Here is a 17,247-nt window from a genome sequence, read left to right as displayed (position 1 = left end):
AGCGGTGTGGCAATATTCTATAATAACCAATAAATTACTTAAATTTTAAATTAATTATTGGAGAAGTCATTTGTGCGTTACTTAAGGTATTTACTTGGAAAACAAATTGACGCAATTATAAATGTTTTTCTTCTGTCTTTAAGCTAGCCGCTATGCATCTAGATTTGCGAATTAATATAAAACGAGCCATTATTTATTCTGACGTCGTCACAACGCTGGGCTGCAATTTTTAATCATATTTTTAATTTATTTCATTTAAAACAATGTTTTCCGAAGTAGTTCCTACAACCCCTGGGGTTCTTGGAACCGCTGATGGGGTCCGTGTCAAATTAAAATGAATTTGGGGGTGCTTTCATAACGTCAAATATCAGAAAAAATTCTTAATTAAAAGTTCTCATATTATTAAAAACGATGTTAAAAAGATGAAAACAACCTGTTAATTGTGTTTTATTTAAAATTTACACATGGATTAAGTACTTAACAGTTATTTTTATGTGATAAATGTGATTTTTAATTTTAATTATATTGAATTTAAATATGGAAAAAGTAGTTTTTTAATTAAAATATATAGTTCCTTTTATACAATTTTATTATCTATTTTATTTTATAATTTTTAATATATAGGCCTATAGTTTTCATAAAGCATAATAAGTTTGGTAACCATTGATTTAAAATGTATTCTTTCTACCTGAAATTAGTAGTGGCTTGCCTTTGTTCATCATATCTTTTCTTTAGTAATCGAGTCAGGGGTAAAGTTTGAATTGAAATAACGTAACTTCCGGTGCACGTGGGAAGTTCGTGTATTAATCGGGGCGTTCTATCCCCCCGAGGTTTCCATTTGTCGGAATGTAAGTTTAAATTTAACTAAATTCGACTTATAAATTTGACAAATTTATTTAATTTAATTATAAATAGGTCTAAATAAAAATTTTCATAAAGGTTTTAATCCGAATAACTAATTTTGTATTTAACCGCCATTTTTAATTTTTATAAATAAATAAATGATTTAATTACTCTTCCGAAGTTTTCTTAAACGAAATTCTACCGAAAAGTAACGAATTGGAGTCAGAAAATGTCGAAATTTCCGAAATTTTCCTTATTTCAAGATGGCGACCGGCAGTTAAGAATAGAACAATTTCAAAAAACGTCACGAGAAGACGTCACGCGTTACGTAATCATTACGTCAGATTTCTAATTTAATGAAAAACTTTCGATTAATTAAATTGTATTTTTGGAAATGTAACAATTTTCTTTAAAATATAAATGATATAACCTAATTATTATATAGAAATTAAATTATAAATATTAAACACTTCAAACTATCTTAATATAAAGTGATCCAATAGAATTTTTTCCTCGTTTTAGTAATATTTTGCTATAGACAACTCGCATGTGACATTTTAGAGTCCCGGATATACGCCATGTTTTTTCCGCTCAGTTTTAACATTGCATGAGTAAACAAACTTTAAATTTCTGTGTATATCCAGTCTACTTGGACCTTGTTTATTAATAGAGCAGGTGATTAGCAAACACAGATTTTGACTAAAATCTGTGTTTGCTAATCAAAAACTACCAGTATAATAAGTCTTATTAATAAACAAGGTCCGAGCACACAGGATATACACAGAAAATTAAAAGTGTGGTTTGCAGGTTTCAAATTCGGCAGCCTCGAAACAGAATAGATTGTAATTGCTGATTTGCTACACTTGTCACTGTATGTGACAAGTGTAGCAAATCAGCAATTACAGTCGGCCAACGACGCTCTTTGCCTTCAAAATTTAAAGATGGAGATAACATTGATCAGTGCCCTGCAAGCTTAAATCTCTGTATCCAAGGTGCGATATTTTGGTACTAATTTTTGTACTCAAATATCTTCTAAATATTCTGAAATGCCCTGATACGAGTTATTGTTGTATTTGGACTGCTGAATATCTCTGTAGATAGGATACTTGAATTACTATACTTAATATTTAGGAGTTCTTATAAGTATTGACTTTAATCTTATTAATACGCTCTCAAAGAATATTTTATTCTTTATGCTGTGAAGTGTGCAAAATGTACCAATGTTTTTGAGCATAATAGCATGAAAAAACTCGCCTACGTTACGCAGAAAGAACATTTTAATAACTCTTTTTTTACTTGTGGTTACTTAAAGGGTTTTTTAGTCAGCCCATGCTTTCGTCCAGACCCATAGTGGGGAAGCCGGGAATTACGGATTTGAGCTTGAAATATCCAGATAGACCATTTTTTTCTTGGCCTGGGAGGAAATCGAGTTCGTACGTATGACGGTCATTTTGAATGCTCTATCTGTTGTTGATAGGCCCATTAAAAATTTAAAAAATTAAACTGCGATTATCTTATTCATATAATTTTATAGTTATTCCTTAACTTAGGATAAATGTTGGTAATATTTCTGGTGTGTTGTCTTCAGCCTAACATAATCGCCTAACATAAGTGGAGCTCTTCCTTTTGTATATGCTTAAACGGTTAAAATATTGCATAATCTGACAAATATAAAAATAAAATTGCTTGAAAAATATTTCATATTTTCAAAAATCATATTTAAATATTTTTTTTACTTTATACAACGTTATTACGTTTAGTTTCATATGTTAAATAAATATGCTGTATGCTAACCAATATGTATTTTGCCCTATCCATTTTATATTATTATTATCCTCATTGTTATTATTGACATTCATTATTTCCAACAGAGAGAACTTGATATGCGGTGCTTCTACTTGGCAAGCGATAAGTAATCAAGCCAATGACAGAGTCTATTTTATATGAGAAGAACTATGTAATTGGCTTAGTTACATAGCTGTTTGTTCCCTTGAAATGCCCTTGGACTTACACTACATATATTTTGTAATTGTATAGTTATTCTGTCATATGTTTATTGTGTATATAATATTATAATGTCAAATTATTTCATCTCTTATAACCTTAATTTTATTTGTGTCACGCGACATTCATTTCTATGTTAATATATAGACTGTTTCCTGAACTTATTTATTTAGTTTTTCTCGAGAGCTATAATATAGCTTTTTTTTTTATCTTTGTCCTAGACGTGAAAGAATATTGGTACGTTTGTAAAGGTAAGCGTAAATATAGTCAGAGCATACGTAGGATCTGTTTGCTTACTATAAACATACACACAGGTGCAACTACAGAATTTGGCACCCTCAGCCCTTCTTGAAACCCATTAATTAATAGATTTTGGCCAGTCACAGTTATCATCACGAAATCGTCTAATCTGACAATTTCCGGTTGAAAATATTATTATACGCAACAGTAATTATAAACTGCTAAGTGTTAATGGTGTAATGACTGTACTGATGACCCTACCTCAAATTTTTTGATCGGACACTTTCGGATTCTTCTATGTATCTGAATATATACTTCAAGGTTTAAAGTTACAAGGAAAGCTCTTCATGGCGGCAGTCGCGGTCGTTCGCTTCGGTTAGGTTAGGTTAGATTAACTATATTTTTAGTAGACGTTTCCTTTTTTTTTCTTTTGTTCAGGAACTACCGTGAATCAATAACTAATGACGTTGGGCACTCGGTGGCCTGCCGGCGGCTCCCCTCCGGGAGGAATCCGTCGGGACTGCGGCCATGACGGCGCACGTAGGCCACGAACATATTAACCATACGAACATATTTCTATAGTTGCTACAGCACTAAATACTTGTTTCCAATGACTTGCTGCAGCACTGATTTTAATATTAGTTTTCCAAACTTTAATATTAATGACTGAAGTAAGTCAAAATTTTAAATTAACAGCATACAGAAGTAAATCATATAAATACAGTATATTCGTAATAAGGTATTTAAAATCTCTTTCAACTTGTACATTTATTTTTGCTCCGGACAGCTTGAGGTATGGAGATGTTCACTATTCTGTCTGAAGTTGCCAGGGAGACATACGTTGCATTATTTTGTTCATCGCCGCTCGATTATTCAACAAAAAATTAGAAAACATCGCGCAATACTTGACTGACTTTGCATTGGTAAAAAATTTTCTTAACCTTTATATTTTATTATTTTTTTCCATGGCTACGCAAAGAAATTGACACTAAGTAGCGTGTGAATCACTTCCAGAACTAAATGATTTTTTTCAATGTGTGATTGTATTGGTATTAAATAATGCAACACGAGGGCGGATCGGGGAACGTGCCTGACGGGTGGGTTTTTAAGGAAAACTGGCATCTATTCGGGAGTTATCGACGCGAAGGAAACCCGGTAATCGTCACTAGCCAGCCCGTGCCGACAACCAGTGTTTAGGAATGAAATCCTTGTTAAATTTAGCCACTGAGCAACATGGGTGTAGGATGGAAAACGACACATCGCTGGATTATAGGTAGAAAATTTATTGCAGCAGGCTTGACCGGAATTCGATCCCGAATCCTTTATGTAACGCTACCACTCAGTCGTCTGGCCGGCTTTCGATGTGTGAGAAAAACAATGGATGTCTTTGAAATTAGTTCTCAGAAGCTTCATCATGCTACTAAAGCAAGAACGCGAAGTACAGAGACAAAAACAAATCCAACAACGAGTTGCGTAACTTTTCCGGCAAAAGAATTTAAAATTGTGTTTGGCGCCATCGATTATGATATTTTATTTTTTTAAAAAAAACTCTGTATAATTAATTATTATAAAATGGCAAAAAACTTAATTTCAAGGGTAGAGACGGGTGTTATAAAAAGTTGTAGATATTCATAACAAATAAAATCTATTTTGAAATATTAATTAAGTTATCTTTGGTGTGTTTTTGATACATATTCGGACGGACCACTCCAAAAAAATTCATGGGAATTTTAGATTCGTCCGAATTCGTTCCCGGGTGCCCACGCCGCTTGGCTGCCATTTTATTTTTCAGCCATCCGGCCGACAATGAATGTTAAGTCGATTATTTGTTTTTTAAATAAGTAGATTTAAATATTTTCATAGGAATAAAAATAAACATATTTTAAATAAATTGATATCGTTTTGGAAAATGATTTATATTTTAAAATATTTTAATTTAATAAAATTAAATTTCGTCGGAGTTGGCAACACGACTAACCGAAATTACAGATATGGCGTGCGAAGCACGTGTTTGTTTGAATTGAGTCTGTTTACTCGAGTTGTACTGTGGATTGATATTTGTTAAATTATTTGACATGTCTGACGAAAACAGTGAACAACAAAATCATGCGGATAAAGATATTAGCTGGAAGGAATGGAGACACGAGAAAAAACAATTGCATAAAAAATGGAAGGAGCAAAGATTGCTGAAGAAGTTGGAGAAGAAGAGAAAAAGAGAAGAAGCCGAAAAATCCAAAGAAATAGAATTAAAGGCTGAAAGTAACAATGGAAGAGATTACACTTTGAGCATTGCCCTTCCAGGCTCGATTCTTGATAATGCACAAACTGCAGAGTTGCAAACTTTACTGGCGGGTCAGATAGCAAGAGCTGCAACTATATTCAATGTAGATGAAATTGTTGTGTTTGATGAAACTGGTTCATTACATAAGTCTGAAAAAAATGCCGAGACACTTATTTATGGTGATAAGGGATATTCAAATATTCAGTTATCGAGAATATTGCAGTATTTAGAATGCCCACAGTATCTGAGGAAAGAACTGATACCGTTGCACCCGGATTTGAAGTATTCTGGATTGTTGAATCCTCTCGATGCTTCCCACCATCTGAGAGCTACGGACGAATGCCGATATCGTGAAGGCGTCGTTGCAAATTTGCCAATTAAAGAAGGAAAGGGATCTTATGTGAGAGTGGGATTGAAAAAAGAAGCACGAATAGACAAAGCACTTGAAATTGGAACCAGAGTCACTGTTCGTCTAGAACCCGATCGGGAAAGTAAAAAGCATTTGAAAGGTGTGGCAGTCTCACCTTCGGCACCTAGAGTGGAAGCCGGAATTTATTGGGGTTACAATGTGAGGTTGGCCTCGAGTTTGAGTGCAGCCATTGCCGAATGCTCTTTTAAAGACGGATACGATATAATTGTCGGTACTTCTGACAAAGGCGACAATGTAGATAAAGTAAAATTATCTCCTTTTAAACATATGCTCGTTGTTTTTGGTGGACTTGGTGGAATAGAAGCCAGTATAGAGTCTGATGAAATGTTAAAAGTTGAAGATCCACGTTTTTTATTCCATTACTATTTGAATACTTGTCCGGATCAAGGTTCTCGCACAATAAGAACTGAAGAGGCAATACTTGTCTCCTTAGCTGCACTGAGGCCAAAAATTTTGAAATGTCAGAAAAAAAGATAATGTCATGTTTTTATAAAATTTTAAATTAAAAACTTATTTTAATTTTAAGTTTCAGATTCATTTCTTTATATTATCAATATAAAATTTAAATAATTTCTTGTGATGCTAACTAATTTCATTGTATGTGATTAAAAACAAATGACCTGCATTATTATATCATTTTAGAAACTACTAATTATAGTATCAGAACCACTAAATTATTACTGTTATCTGTATTTATCTTGTTTCATTTGTTTTTTTTCTTTAGTTTCACGTGAATTTTGGAATTATTCAAAATAAATAAGCTATCATCATTACAGTGTATCTCAATGCAAGAGCAAATAAACTAAGAGTATTGCATCATCTGCCAAAAGACCTGAAACACATTAAGCTGTATGTTTTAAAAATTTGTTTATTAAAAAATACAGAAGAAACAATTGTCTTCATTTCCATCATGTGCAATCACCAGGAATGGAAACAATTTTTATTCACAGAGGTAACCTTTTATGAGAGTTTACGCATCTTCAAAATTATGTAAAACAGTTAAAACATTCACTGATGATAAGCCAAAAAATTAAGAAAGATATGTAATTTTAATTAAAAAAGAAGACTATTTTTACAGTTTAAAAATATACACAGAAGAAACTAAGTAGTCTTTATTTATGTCTATTTTTACAATTTAAGAGAAAAAATGTCTCTGTCTTACTTTTCTTTGCAGAGATGAATTTTTCTTACAGACATAGTCTCTAAGAAAAGGTCATCTCTGCAAAGACTTTTTCTCTTCCTGGTAATTGGACATGATGGAAATGAAGACTGCCTAGTTTTCTTTTTAAAATGTAAAAATACTGTATGCCTTTTCATTTTAAATATTTATTTGCTCTTTGCATTTTCATATAACTATGTGCTGCCAGGTAAATATGTTTTGTTTGTATTTATTTATCAACTTTTTTTTGTTCAAATGCTTTAATTTTTTATTAAAAGAAAAAATTAAATTTTGTTTTTACATTTATTTAAATATATAAATAAATGTTAAACTTAGAAAATAATTTAATTATTTTTATCAATAAATGTTTTTATAACAACAAAACTTCAAACACTTGATTCTATTAGACATGCCAAACAAATAATCCAGCTGTTTGTTTGACATATAAAGATATTTTTACTACTACTAAAAGTAACTTGCAATTTATTATAGTAGAGCCTCGAAAACTCGGCCTAATGTGGACCGAAGGGTGGCCGAGTTTGTGAAAATGCCAGGTTATCGGGAATGGGGTTAAAAAAAATAAGTATGAGTGTTTCCTCAGAAAATACTGTACTGTACTTGTGTGTATTGTTTACTTGAGAATACAACAGAGAAAAAACTGCTCAAATACCCTTAAACAAAGGAAAAGTACATCTTTTATGAAGGCATAGAGCCTTTACTACATGAAAATGAAAATTAATGAATACACTGTGTACAGTAATTTACCTGATAAGACAGACCTCAGAAAAATACTTTATGAGGCATAAAGCTGTCTTTATCATGAAAATTAATTAACTAAGGATTTTTTTGCCCTGCCGTGGTGTGGCCGAGTTATCCGGAGTGCCGAGTTTTCAAGGCTCATATACAGGGTTCCTATGCACCTGGAAAGTCAGGAATTTTCATTAGTGTTCAGAAAGTCAGTGAAATGTCGGAATTTATTAAAAATTATCGAAAAGTCAGGGAATTTACTTCCTTGTTGACTTTTTGCTGACAATATGCTTGACTAAGGGTAGCCATATGCAAATAGCAAGAAGTAGTGTGGTGCAATACAACTTATGAAAAAGTGTGCAGAATATTTTCAGGACCCAAAATTTCTCCTCACAAGATTCAAAAATTTTCAAAGTACAGTACATGAAATGATAAAAAATTTAAATCGTATTATTTATCATTTTTCATTTTAATAATTTTGATTGTATAACAAAACAATTTCTGANGTCAGATCGACCCACCTCCGTTAGTCGCGCGAAAAAAAATTACACCGTTAGGCGCGCGGGGTACTATAGCACCCGACTGATTTCCATTATAAGTCTATGCAAAAAATTATTTTCGTGCAAAATTGAAATTTTTTCGGTGCAATCTTTACACTATGGAAGGAAGGTACTGAGGGCATCATTTTTAAACACAAAAAATTTTAAAAAATACACGCGTTTAAACACGCCGGGGGTTCTATATAACCCCGCGCGCGTAACCGAGGGTTAATATAAAGTGATCCAATAGAATTTTTTCCTCGTTTTAGTAATATTTTGCTATAGACAACTCGCATGTGACATTTTAGAGTCCCGGATATACGCCATGTTTTTTCCGCTCAGTTTTAACATTGCATGAGTAAACAAACTTTAAATTTCTGTGTATATCCAGTCTACTTGGACCTTGTTTATTAATAGAGCAGGTGATTAGCAAACACAGATTTTGACTAAAATCTGTGTTTGCTAATCAAAAACTACCAGTATAATAAGTCTTATTAATAAACAAGGTCCGAGCACACAGGATATACACAGAAAATTAAAAGTGTGGTTTGCAGGTTTCAAATTCGGCAGCCTCGAAACAGAATAGATTGTAATTGCTGATTTGCTACACTTGTCACTGTATGTGACAAGTGTAGCAAATCAGCAATTACAGTCGGCCAACGACGCTCTTTGCCTTCAAAATTTAAAGATGGAGATAACATTGATCAGTGCCCTGCAAGCTTAAATCTCTGTATCCAAGGTGCGATATTTTGGTACTAATTTTTGTACTCAAATATCTTCTAAATATTCTGAAATGCCCTGATACGAGTTATTGTTGTATTTGGACTGCTGAATATCTCTGTAGATAGGATACTTGAATTACTATACTTAATATTTAGGAGTTCTTATAAGTATTGACTTTAATCTTATTAATACGCTCTCAAAGAATATTTTATTCTTTATGCTGTGAAGTGTGCAAAATGTACCAATGTTTTTGAGCATAATAGCATGAAAAAACTCGCCTACGTTACGCAGAAAGAACATTTTAATAACTCTTTTTTTACTTGTGGTTACTTAAAGGGTTTTTTAGTCAGCCCATGCTTTCGTCCAGACCCATAGTGGGGAAGCCGGGAATTACGGATTTGAGCTTGAAATATCCAGATAGACCATTTTTTTCTTGGCCTGGGAGGAAATCGAGTTCGTACGTATGACGGTCATTTTGAATGCTCTATCTGTTGTTGATAGGCCCATTAAAAATTTAAAAAATTAAACTGCGATTATCTTATTCATATAATTTTATAGTTATTCCTTAACTTAGGATAAATGTTGGTAATATTTCTGGTGTGTTGTCTTCAGCCTAACATAATCGCCTAACATAAGTGGAGCTCTTCCTTTTGTATATGCTTAAACGGTTAAAATATTGCATAATCTGACAAATATAAAAATAAAATTGCTTGAAAAATATTTCATATTTTCAAAAATCATATTTAAATATTTTTTTTACTTTATACAACGTTATTACGTTTAGTTTCATATGTTAAATAAATATGCTGTATGCTAACCAATATGTATTTTGCCCTATCCATTTTATATTATTATTATCCTCATTGTTATTATTGACATTCATTATTTCCAACAGAGAGAACTTGATATGCGGTGCTTCTACTTGGCAAGCGATAAGTAATCAAGCCAATGACAGAGTCTATTTTATATGAGAAGAACTATGTAATTGGCTTAGTTACATAGCTGTTTGTTCCCTTGAAATGCCCTTGGACTTACACTACATATATTTTGTAATTGTATAGTTATTCTGTCATATGTTTATTGTGTATATAATATTATAATGTCAAATTATTTCATCTCTTATAACCTTAATTTTATTTGTGTCACGCGACATTCATTTCTATGTTAATATATAGACTGTTTCCTGAACTTATTTATTTAGTTTTTCTCGAGAGCTATAATATAGCTTTTTTTTTTATCTTTGTCCTAGACGTGAAAGAATATTGGTACGTTTGTAAAGGTAAGCGTAAATATAGTCAGAGCATACGTAGGATCTGTTTGCTTACTATAAACATACACACAGGTGCAACTACAGAATTTGGCACCCTCAGCCCTTCTTGAAACCCATTAATTAATAGATTTTGGCCAGTCACAGTTATCATCACGAAATCGTCTAATCTGACAATTTCCGGTTGAAAATATTATTATACGCAACAGTAATTATAAACTGCTAAGTGTTAATGGTGTAATGACTGTACTGATGACCCTACCTCAAATTTTTTGATCGGACACTTTCGGATTCTTCTATGTATCTGAATATATACTTCAAGGTTTAAAGTTACAAGGAAAGCTCTTCATGGCGGCAGTCGCGGTCGTTCGCTTCGGTTAGGTTAGGTTAGATTAACTATATTTTTAGTAGACGTTTCCTTTTTTTTTCTTTTGTTCAGGAACTACCGTGAATCAATAACTAATGACGTTGGGCACTCGGTGGCCTGCCGGCGGCTCCCCTCCGGGAGGAATCCGTCGGGACTGCGGCCATGACGGCGCACGTAGGCCACGAACATATTAACCATACGAACATATTTCTATAGTTGCTACAGCACTAAATACTTGTTTCCAATGACTTGCTGCAGCACTGATTTTAATATTAGTTTTCCAAACTTTAATATTAATGACTGAAGTAAGTCAAAATTTTAAATTAACAGCATACAGAAGTAAATCATATAAATACAGTATATTCGTAATAAGGTATTTAAAATCTCTTTCAACTTGTACATTTATTTTTGCTCCGGACAGCTTGAGGTATGGAGATGTTCACTATTCTGTCTGAAGTTGCCAGGGAGACATACGTTGCATTATTTTGTTCATCGCCGCTCGATTATTCAACAAAAAATTAGAAAACATCGCGCAATACTTGACTGACTTTGCATTGGTAAAAAATTTTCTTAACCTTTATATTTTATTATTTTTTTCCATGGCTACGCAAAGAAATTGACACTAAGTAGCGTGTGAATCACTTCCAGAACTAAATGATTTTTTTCAATGTGTGATTGTATTGGTATTAAATAATGCAACACGAGGGCGGATCGGGGAACGTGCCTGACGGGTGGGTTTTTAAGGAAAACTGGCATCTATTCGGGAGTTATCGACGCGAAGGAAACCCGGTAATCGTCACTAGCCAGCCCGTGCCGACAACCAGTGTTTAGGAATGAAATCCTTGTTAAATTTAGCCACTGAGCAACATGGGTGTAGGATGGAAAACGACACATCGCTGGATTATAGGTAGAAAATTTATTGCAGCAGGCTTGACCGGAATTCGATCCCGAATCCTTTATGTAACGCTACCACTCAGTCGTCTGGCCGGCTTTCGATGTGTGAGAAAAACAATGGATGTCTTTGAAATTAGTTCTCAGAAGCTTCATCATGCTACTAAAGCAAGAACGCGAAGTACAGAGACAAAAACAAATCCAACAACGAGTTGCGTAACTTTTCCGGCAAAAGAATTTAAAATTGTGTTTGGCGCCATCGATTATGATATTTTATTTTTTTAAAAAAAACTCTGTATAATTAATTATTATAAAATGGCAAAAAACTTAATTTCAAGGGTAGAGACGGGTGTTATAAAAAGTTGTAGATATTCATAACAAATAAAATCTATTTTGAAATATTAATTAAGTTATCTTTGGTGTGTTTTTGATACATATTCGGACGGACCACTCCAAAAAAATTCATGGGAATTTTAGATTCGTCCGAATTCGTTCCCGGGTGCCCACGCCGCTTGGCTGCCATTTTATTTTTCAGCCATCCGGCCGACAATGAATGTTAAGTCGATTATTTGTTTTTTAAATAAGTAGATTTAAATATTTTCATAGGAATAAAAATAAACATATTTTAAATAAATTGATATCGTTTTGGAAAATGATTTATATTTTAAAATATTTTAATTTAATAAAATTAAATTTCGTCGGAGTTGGCAACACGACTAACCGAAATTACAGATATGGCGTGCGAAGCACGTGTTTGTTTGAATTGAGTCTGTTTACTCGAGTTGTACTGTGGATTGATATTTGTTAAATTATTTGACATGTCTGACGAAAACAGTGAACAACAAAATCATGCGGATAAAGATATTAGCTGGAAGGAATGGAGACACGAGAAAAAACAATTGCATAAAAAATGGAAGGAGCAAAGATTGCTGAAGAAGTTGGAGAAGAAGAGAAAAAGAGAAGAAGCCGAAAAATCCAAAGAAATAGAATTAAAGGCTGAAAGTAACAATGGAAGAGATTACACTTTGAGCATTGCCCTTCCAGGCTCGATTCTTGATAATGCACAAACTGCAGAGTTGCAAACTTTACTGGCGGGTCAGATAGCAAGAGCTGCAACTATATTCAATGTAGATGAAATTGTTGTGTTTGATGAAACTGGTTCATTACATAAGTCTGAAAAAAATGCCGAGACACTTATTTATGGTGATAAGGGATATTCAAATATTCAGTTATCGAGAATATTGCAGTATTTAGAATGCCCACAGTATCTGAGGAAAGAACTGATACCGTTGCACCCGGATTTGAAGTATTCTGGATTGTTGAATCCTCTCGATGCTTCCCACCATCTGAGAGCTACGGACGAATGCCGATATCGTGAAGGCGTCGTTGCAAATTTGCCAATTAAAGAAGGAAAGGGATCTTATGTGAGAGTGGGATTGAAAAAAGAAGCACGAATAGACAAAGCACTTGAAATTGGAACCAGAGTCACTGTTCGTCTAGAACCCGATCGGGAAAGTAAAAAGCATTTGAAAGGTGTGGCAGTCTCACCTTCGGCACCTAGAGTGGAAGCCGGAATTTATTGGGGTTACAATGTGAGGTTGGCCTCGAGTTTGAGTGCAGCCATTGCCGAATGCTCTTTTAAAGACGGATACGATATAATTGTCGGTACTTCTGACAAAGGCGACAATGTAGATAAAGTAAAATTATCTCCTTTTAAACATATGCTCGTTGTTTTTGGTGGACTTGGTGGAATAGAAGCCAGTATAGAGTCTGATGAAATGTTAAAAGTTGAAGATCCACGTTTTTTATTCCATTACTATTTGAATACTTGTCCGGATCAAGGTTCTCGCACAATAAGAACTGAAGAGGCAATACTTGTCTCCTTAGCTGCACTGAGGCCAAAAATTTTGAAATGTCAGAAAAAAAGATAATGTCATGTTTTTATAAAATTTTAAATTAAAAACTTATTTTAATTTTAAGTTTCAGATTCATTTCTTTATATTATCAATATAAAATTTAAATAATTTCTTGTGATGCTAACTAATTTCATTGTATGTGATTAAAAACAAATGACCTGCATTATTATATCATTTTAGAAACTACTAATTATAGTATCAGAACCACTAAATTATTACTGTTATCTGTATTTATCTTGTTTCATTTGTTTTTTTTCTTTAGTTTCACGTGAATTTTGGAATTATTCAAAATAAATAAGCTATCATCATTACAGTGTATCTCAATGCAAGAGCAAATAAACTAAGAGTATTGCATCATCTGCCAAAAGACCTGAAACACATTAAGCTGTATGTTTTAAAAATTTGTTTATTAAAAAATACAGAAGAAACAATTGTCTTCATTTCCATCATGTGCAATCACCAGGAATGGAAACAATTTTTATTCACAGAGGTAACCTTTTATGAGAGTTTACGCATCTTCAAAATTATGTAAAACAGTTAAAACATTCACTGATGATAAGCCAAAAAATTAAGAAAGATATGTAATTTTAATTAAAAAAGAAGACTATTTTTACAGTTTAAAAATATACACAGAAGAAACTAAGTAGTCTTTATTTATGTCTATTTTTACAATTTAAGAGAAAAAATGTCTCTGTCTTACTTTTCTTTGCAGAGATGAATTTTTCTTACAGACATAGTCTCTAAGAAAAGGTCATCTCTGCAAAGACTTTTTCTCTTCCTGGTAATTGGACATGATGGAAATGAAGACTGCCTAGTTTTCTTTTTAAAATGTAAAAATACTGTATGCCTTTTCATTTTAAATATTTATTTGCTCTTTGCATTTTCATATAACTATGTGCTGCCAGGTAAATATGTTTTGTTTGTATTTATTTATCAACTTTTTTTTGTTCAAATGCTTTAATTTTTTATTAAAAGAAAAAATTAAATTTTGTTTTTACATTTATTTAAATATATAAATAAATGTTAAACTTAGAAAATAATTTAATTATTTTTATCAATAAATGTTTTTATAACAACAAAACTTCAAACACTTGATTCTATTAGACATGCCAAACAAATAATCCAGCTGTTTGTTTGACATATAAAGATATTTTTACTACTACTAAAAGTAACTTGCAATTTATTATAGTAGAGCCTCGAAAACTCGGCCTAATGTGGACCGAAGGGTGGCCGAGTTTGTGAAAATGCCAGGTTATCGGGAATGGGGTTAAAAAAAATAAGTATGAGTGTTTCCTCAGAAAATACTGTACTGTACTTGTGTGTATTGTTTACTTGAGAATACAACAGAGAAAAAACTGCTCAAATACCCTTAAACAAAGGAAAAGTACATCTTTTATGAAGGCATAGAGCCTTTACTACATGAAAATGAAAATTAATGAATACACTGTGTACAGTAATTTACCTGATAAGACAGACCTCAGAAAAATACTTTATGAGGCATAAAGCTGTCTTTATCATGAAAATTAATTAACTAAGGATTTTTTTGCCCTGCCGTGGTGTGGCCGAGTTATCCGGAGTGCCGAGTTTTCAAGGCTCATATACAGGGTTCCTATGCACCTGGAAAGTCAGGAATTTTCATTAGTGTTCAGAAAGTCAGTGAAATGTCGGAATTTATTAAAAATTATCGAAAAGTCAGGGAATTTACTTCCTTGTTGACTTTTTGCTGACAATATGCTTGACTAAGGGTAGCCATATGCAAATAGCAAGAAGTAGTGTGGTGCAATACAACTTATGAAAAAGTGTGCAGAATATTTTCAGGACCCAAAATTTCTCCTCACAAGATTCAAAAATTTTCAAAGTACAGTACATGAAATGATAAAAAATTTAAATCGTATTATTTATCATTTTTCATTTTAATAATTTTGATTGTATAACAAAACAATTTCTGACTTGACCAGTTTATTAATATTTTATAACGTTCAGGAAATTTATTAAGAGATAAATTTAATAAATATATACTGTTGCACATGGATTATATAGGATTTGTTAATGAATAAAAAATAATTTTTTTTTCCTTTTTTTCAAAGCCTTGTAGATTTATGGTTGTGGATTAATAACAGAATTTTAATAAAACATTTTTTTTAATTTTAATAATTTGGCAATTATAAAAAATATTTAACTTAATAACTAATTAAATGTTGGAGAAGCAAAACATATGTGCATAGAAAGTTAAATGCTGTTTTATTTTGTCAATGTGCCATACTGTAAGGGACACGAGGGTTGGAATTTGTACAAAGTTAGGAAAAGTCATGGAAATTAAAACAAAAATTTGAGTAGGAACCCTGAATATAGTTATTTTATATTAGTAATAAATTTAAATTTTTGCATGTGAAATAAATTGAAATCTGTTTTAAAATCCTTTCCTGACAAAAGATATTTTTGTGTATTTTGAAAATGTAGATTTGTAGTAGTTTATGAAACATATTTATACTTAATAAATAAACATCATCAAGCTGAGTTTCTTAACTGATTATCTGGTCTACACAATTATTATTTTGCACTTCTTTACAAGATGGTTAAATTTTTAACTTTACAAAATTTGATTTATTGATCTATTTATGGATTTTTAGATGGGTGCAGTTATAATTATCTAATTACAATAACAGTTATAACTGACACTTTATTCATGAAGTGTCACTGTTCCTGAGTATATTCCTCAATAATTCACGTAGAATCATTTCAAATTATAATAAATTACTAACCGAATATCAAACTCAGCTTTTAAATACTTTGATAGTCATTAAGTATAACAATTACCATGAATAAAATTGAAATTTGTATTTGTAAAATGCAAACATTTTTACGTGGTAAGAATATAAATAATACTAAGAGCTTTTTTTTATATCAATATCATATTAAATTGCAATTATTAAAAAAGAAATTAATGCAAACATCAAAATATTAGATGCTTTCATATAAATGAAATATCTAAATGATTTCTGAGAAAATTATTGGCTTTTTCATAGTTTTACATAAATTCCAAATAAAAATTTTGTGATATAAATGGTATACTTAATTTAAAATAGAAATTAACAGTCTAAAAGTTCAAAATTGTTTTAATTATGTAACTCTAAAATACAAGTCCTTATAACTGGATTTAACAGACAGAAAAGTTTGTTCTAAAGGAAATATTCAAAACTTGTTTTATTTGTAAATAGAATATGCTAAGAGATTGAATTAAGGGTGTAAATTACTCAATGTATATTATTATAATTTATTCATATACACAGGTTCATACACAGTATTTTTAACAGTGGGTTTTAAAGAAAATTGCATTTTTAATGTTATAGTTTGTTAATTTTTATAGTATAGGTGATCGGAATAACAATACAGTAGACTAAGAAGGAATTAAAATGGTACAAAATACACTCTGAGCATCAAAGAGGCATTGGAATTGAATGAAACAGTATCTATGCAAATGTAATAATAATGGTAATAAGTGATTACAATATCACAGCAAAGAAACAATTTTCTATTGACAACCTTTAGAATGTTGTAAGACTTCTTGCTTGAATATATACATTGAATACAGAGGCATACAGGCATCTTATGCTATCTTGTGACAGTTTTTCTCACAGATGTAACTGCCACTCTAGATCCCTCAAACTGGTAGATAGCATTAGTAGGACTAATGGGACATCTGGTCCCACTAATGCTCAATGGGCAAATCTGGAGATAGGCAGACCAAAGATATGTGGCAGACATACCTGGAAACTCTACCTGTGTGCAACTAACCATCATCATGGAAAATAATTATTTGCAGCTTCTACCATAAAATGC

General features: G+C 32.0%; 2 protein-coding genes across 2 annotated transcripts; both read left to right on the top strand.

The window, feature by feature from the left end:
* Positions 1-5,038: 5,038 nt before the first annotated feature.
* Positions 5,039-7,186, top strand: LOC111631349 (putative methyltransferase C9orf114 homolog). The gene has a single exon (XM_023375574.1). It carries the CDS (start codon positions 5,163-5,165, stop codon positions 6,273-6,275), a length of 1,113 nt encoding a protein of 370 aa, XP_023231342.1. The 5' UTR covers positions 5,039-5,162; the 3' UTR covers positions 6,276-7,186.
* Positions 7,187-12,185: 4,999 nt separating this feature from the next.
* On the top strand, positions 12,186-14,333 carry LOC111631348 (putative methyltransferase C9orf114 homolog). Its single transcript, XM_023375573.1, has one exon. The coding sequence runs from the start codon at positions 12,310-12,312 to the stop codon at positions 13,420-13,422; it is 1,113 nt and encodes a 370-aa protein (XP_023231341.1). The 5' UTR covers positions 12,186-12,309; the 3' UTR covers positions 13,423-14,333.
* Positions 14,334-17,247: the final 2,914 nt, after the last annotated feature.

This window comes from Centruroides sculpturatus, unplaced genomic scaffold (genome assembly GCF_000671375.1).
Source record: "Centruroides sculpturatus isolate CEXI.00-Female unplaced genomic scaffold, Cexi_2.0 scaffold392, whole genome shotgun sequence".
In the NCBI taxonomy this organism is placed as follows: domain Eukaryota; kingdom Metazoa; phylum Arthropoda; class Arachnida; order Scorpiones; family Buthidae; genus Centruroides; species Centruroides sculpturatus.
Note: the sequence above shows the minus strand (reverse complement) of the source record. Positions and strands in the feature narration are given on the sequence as shown.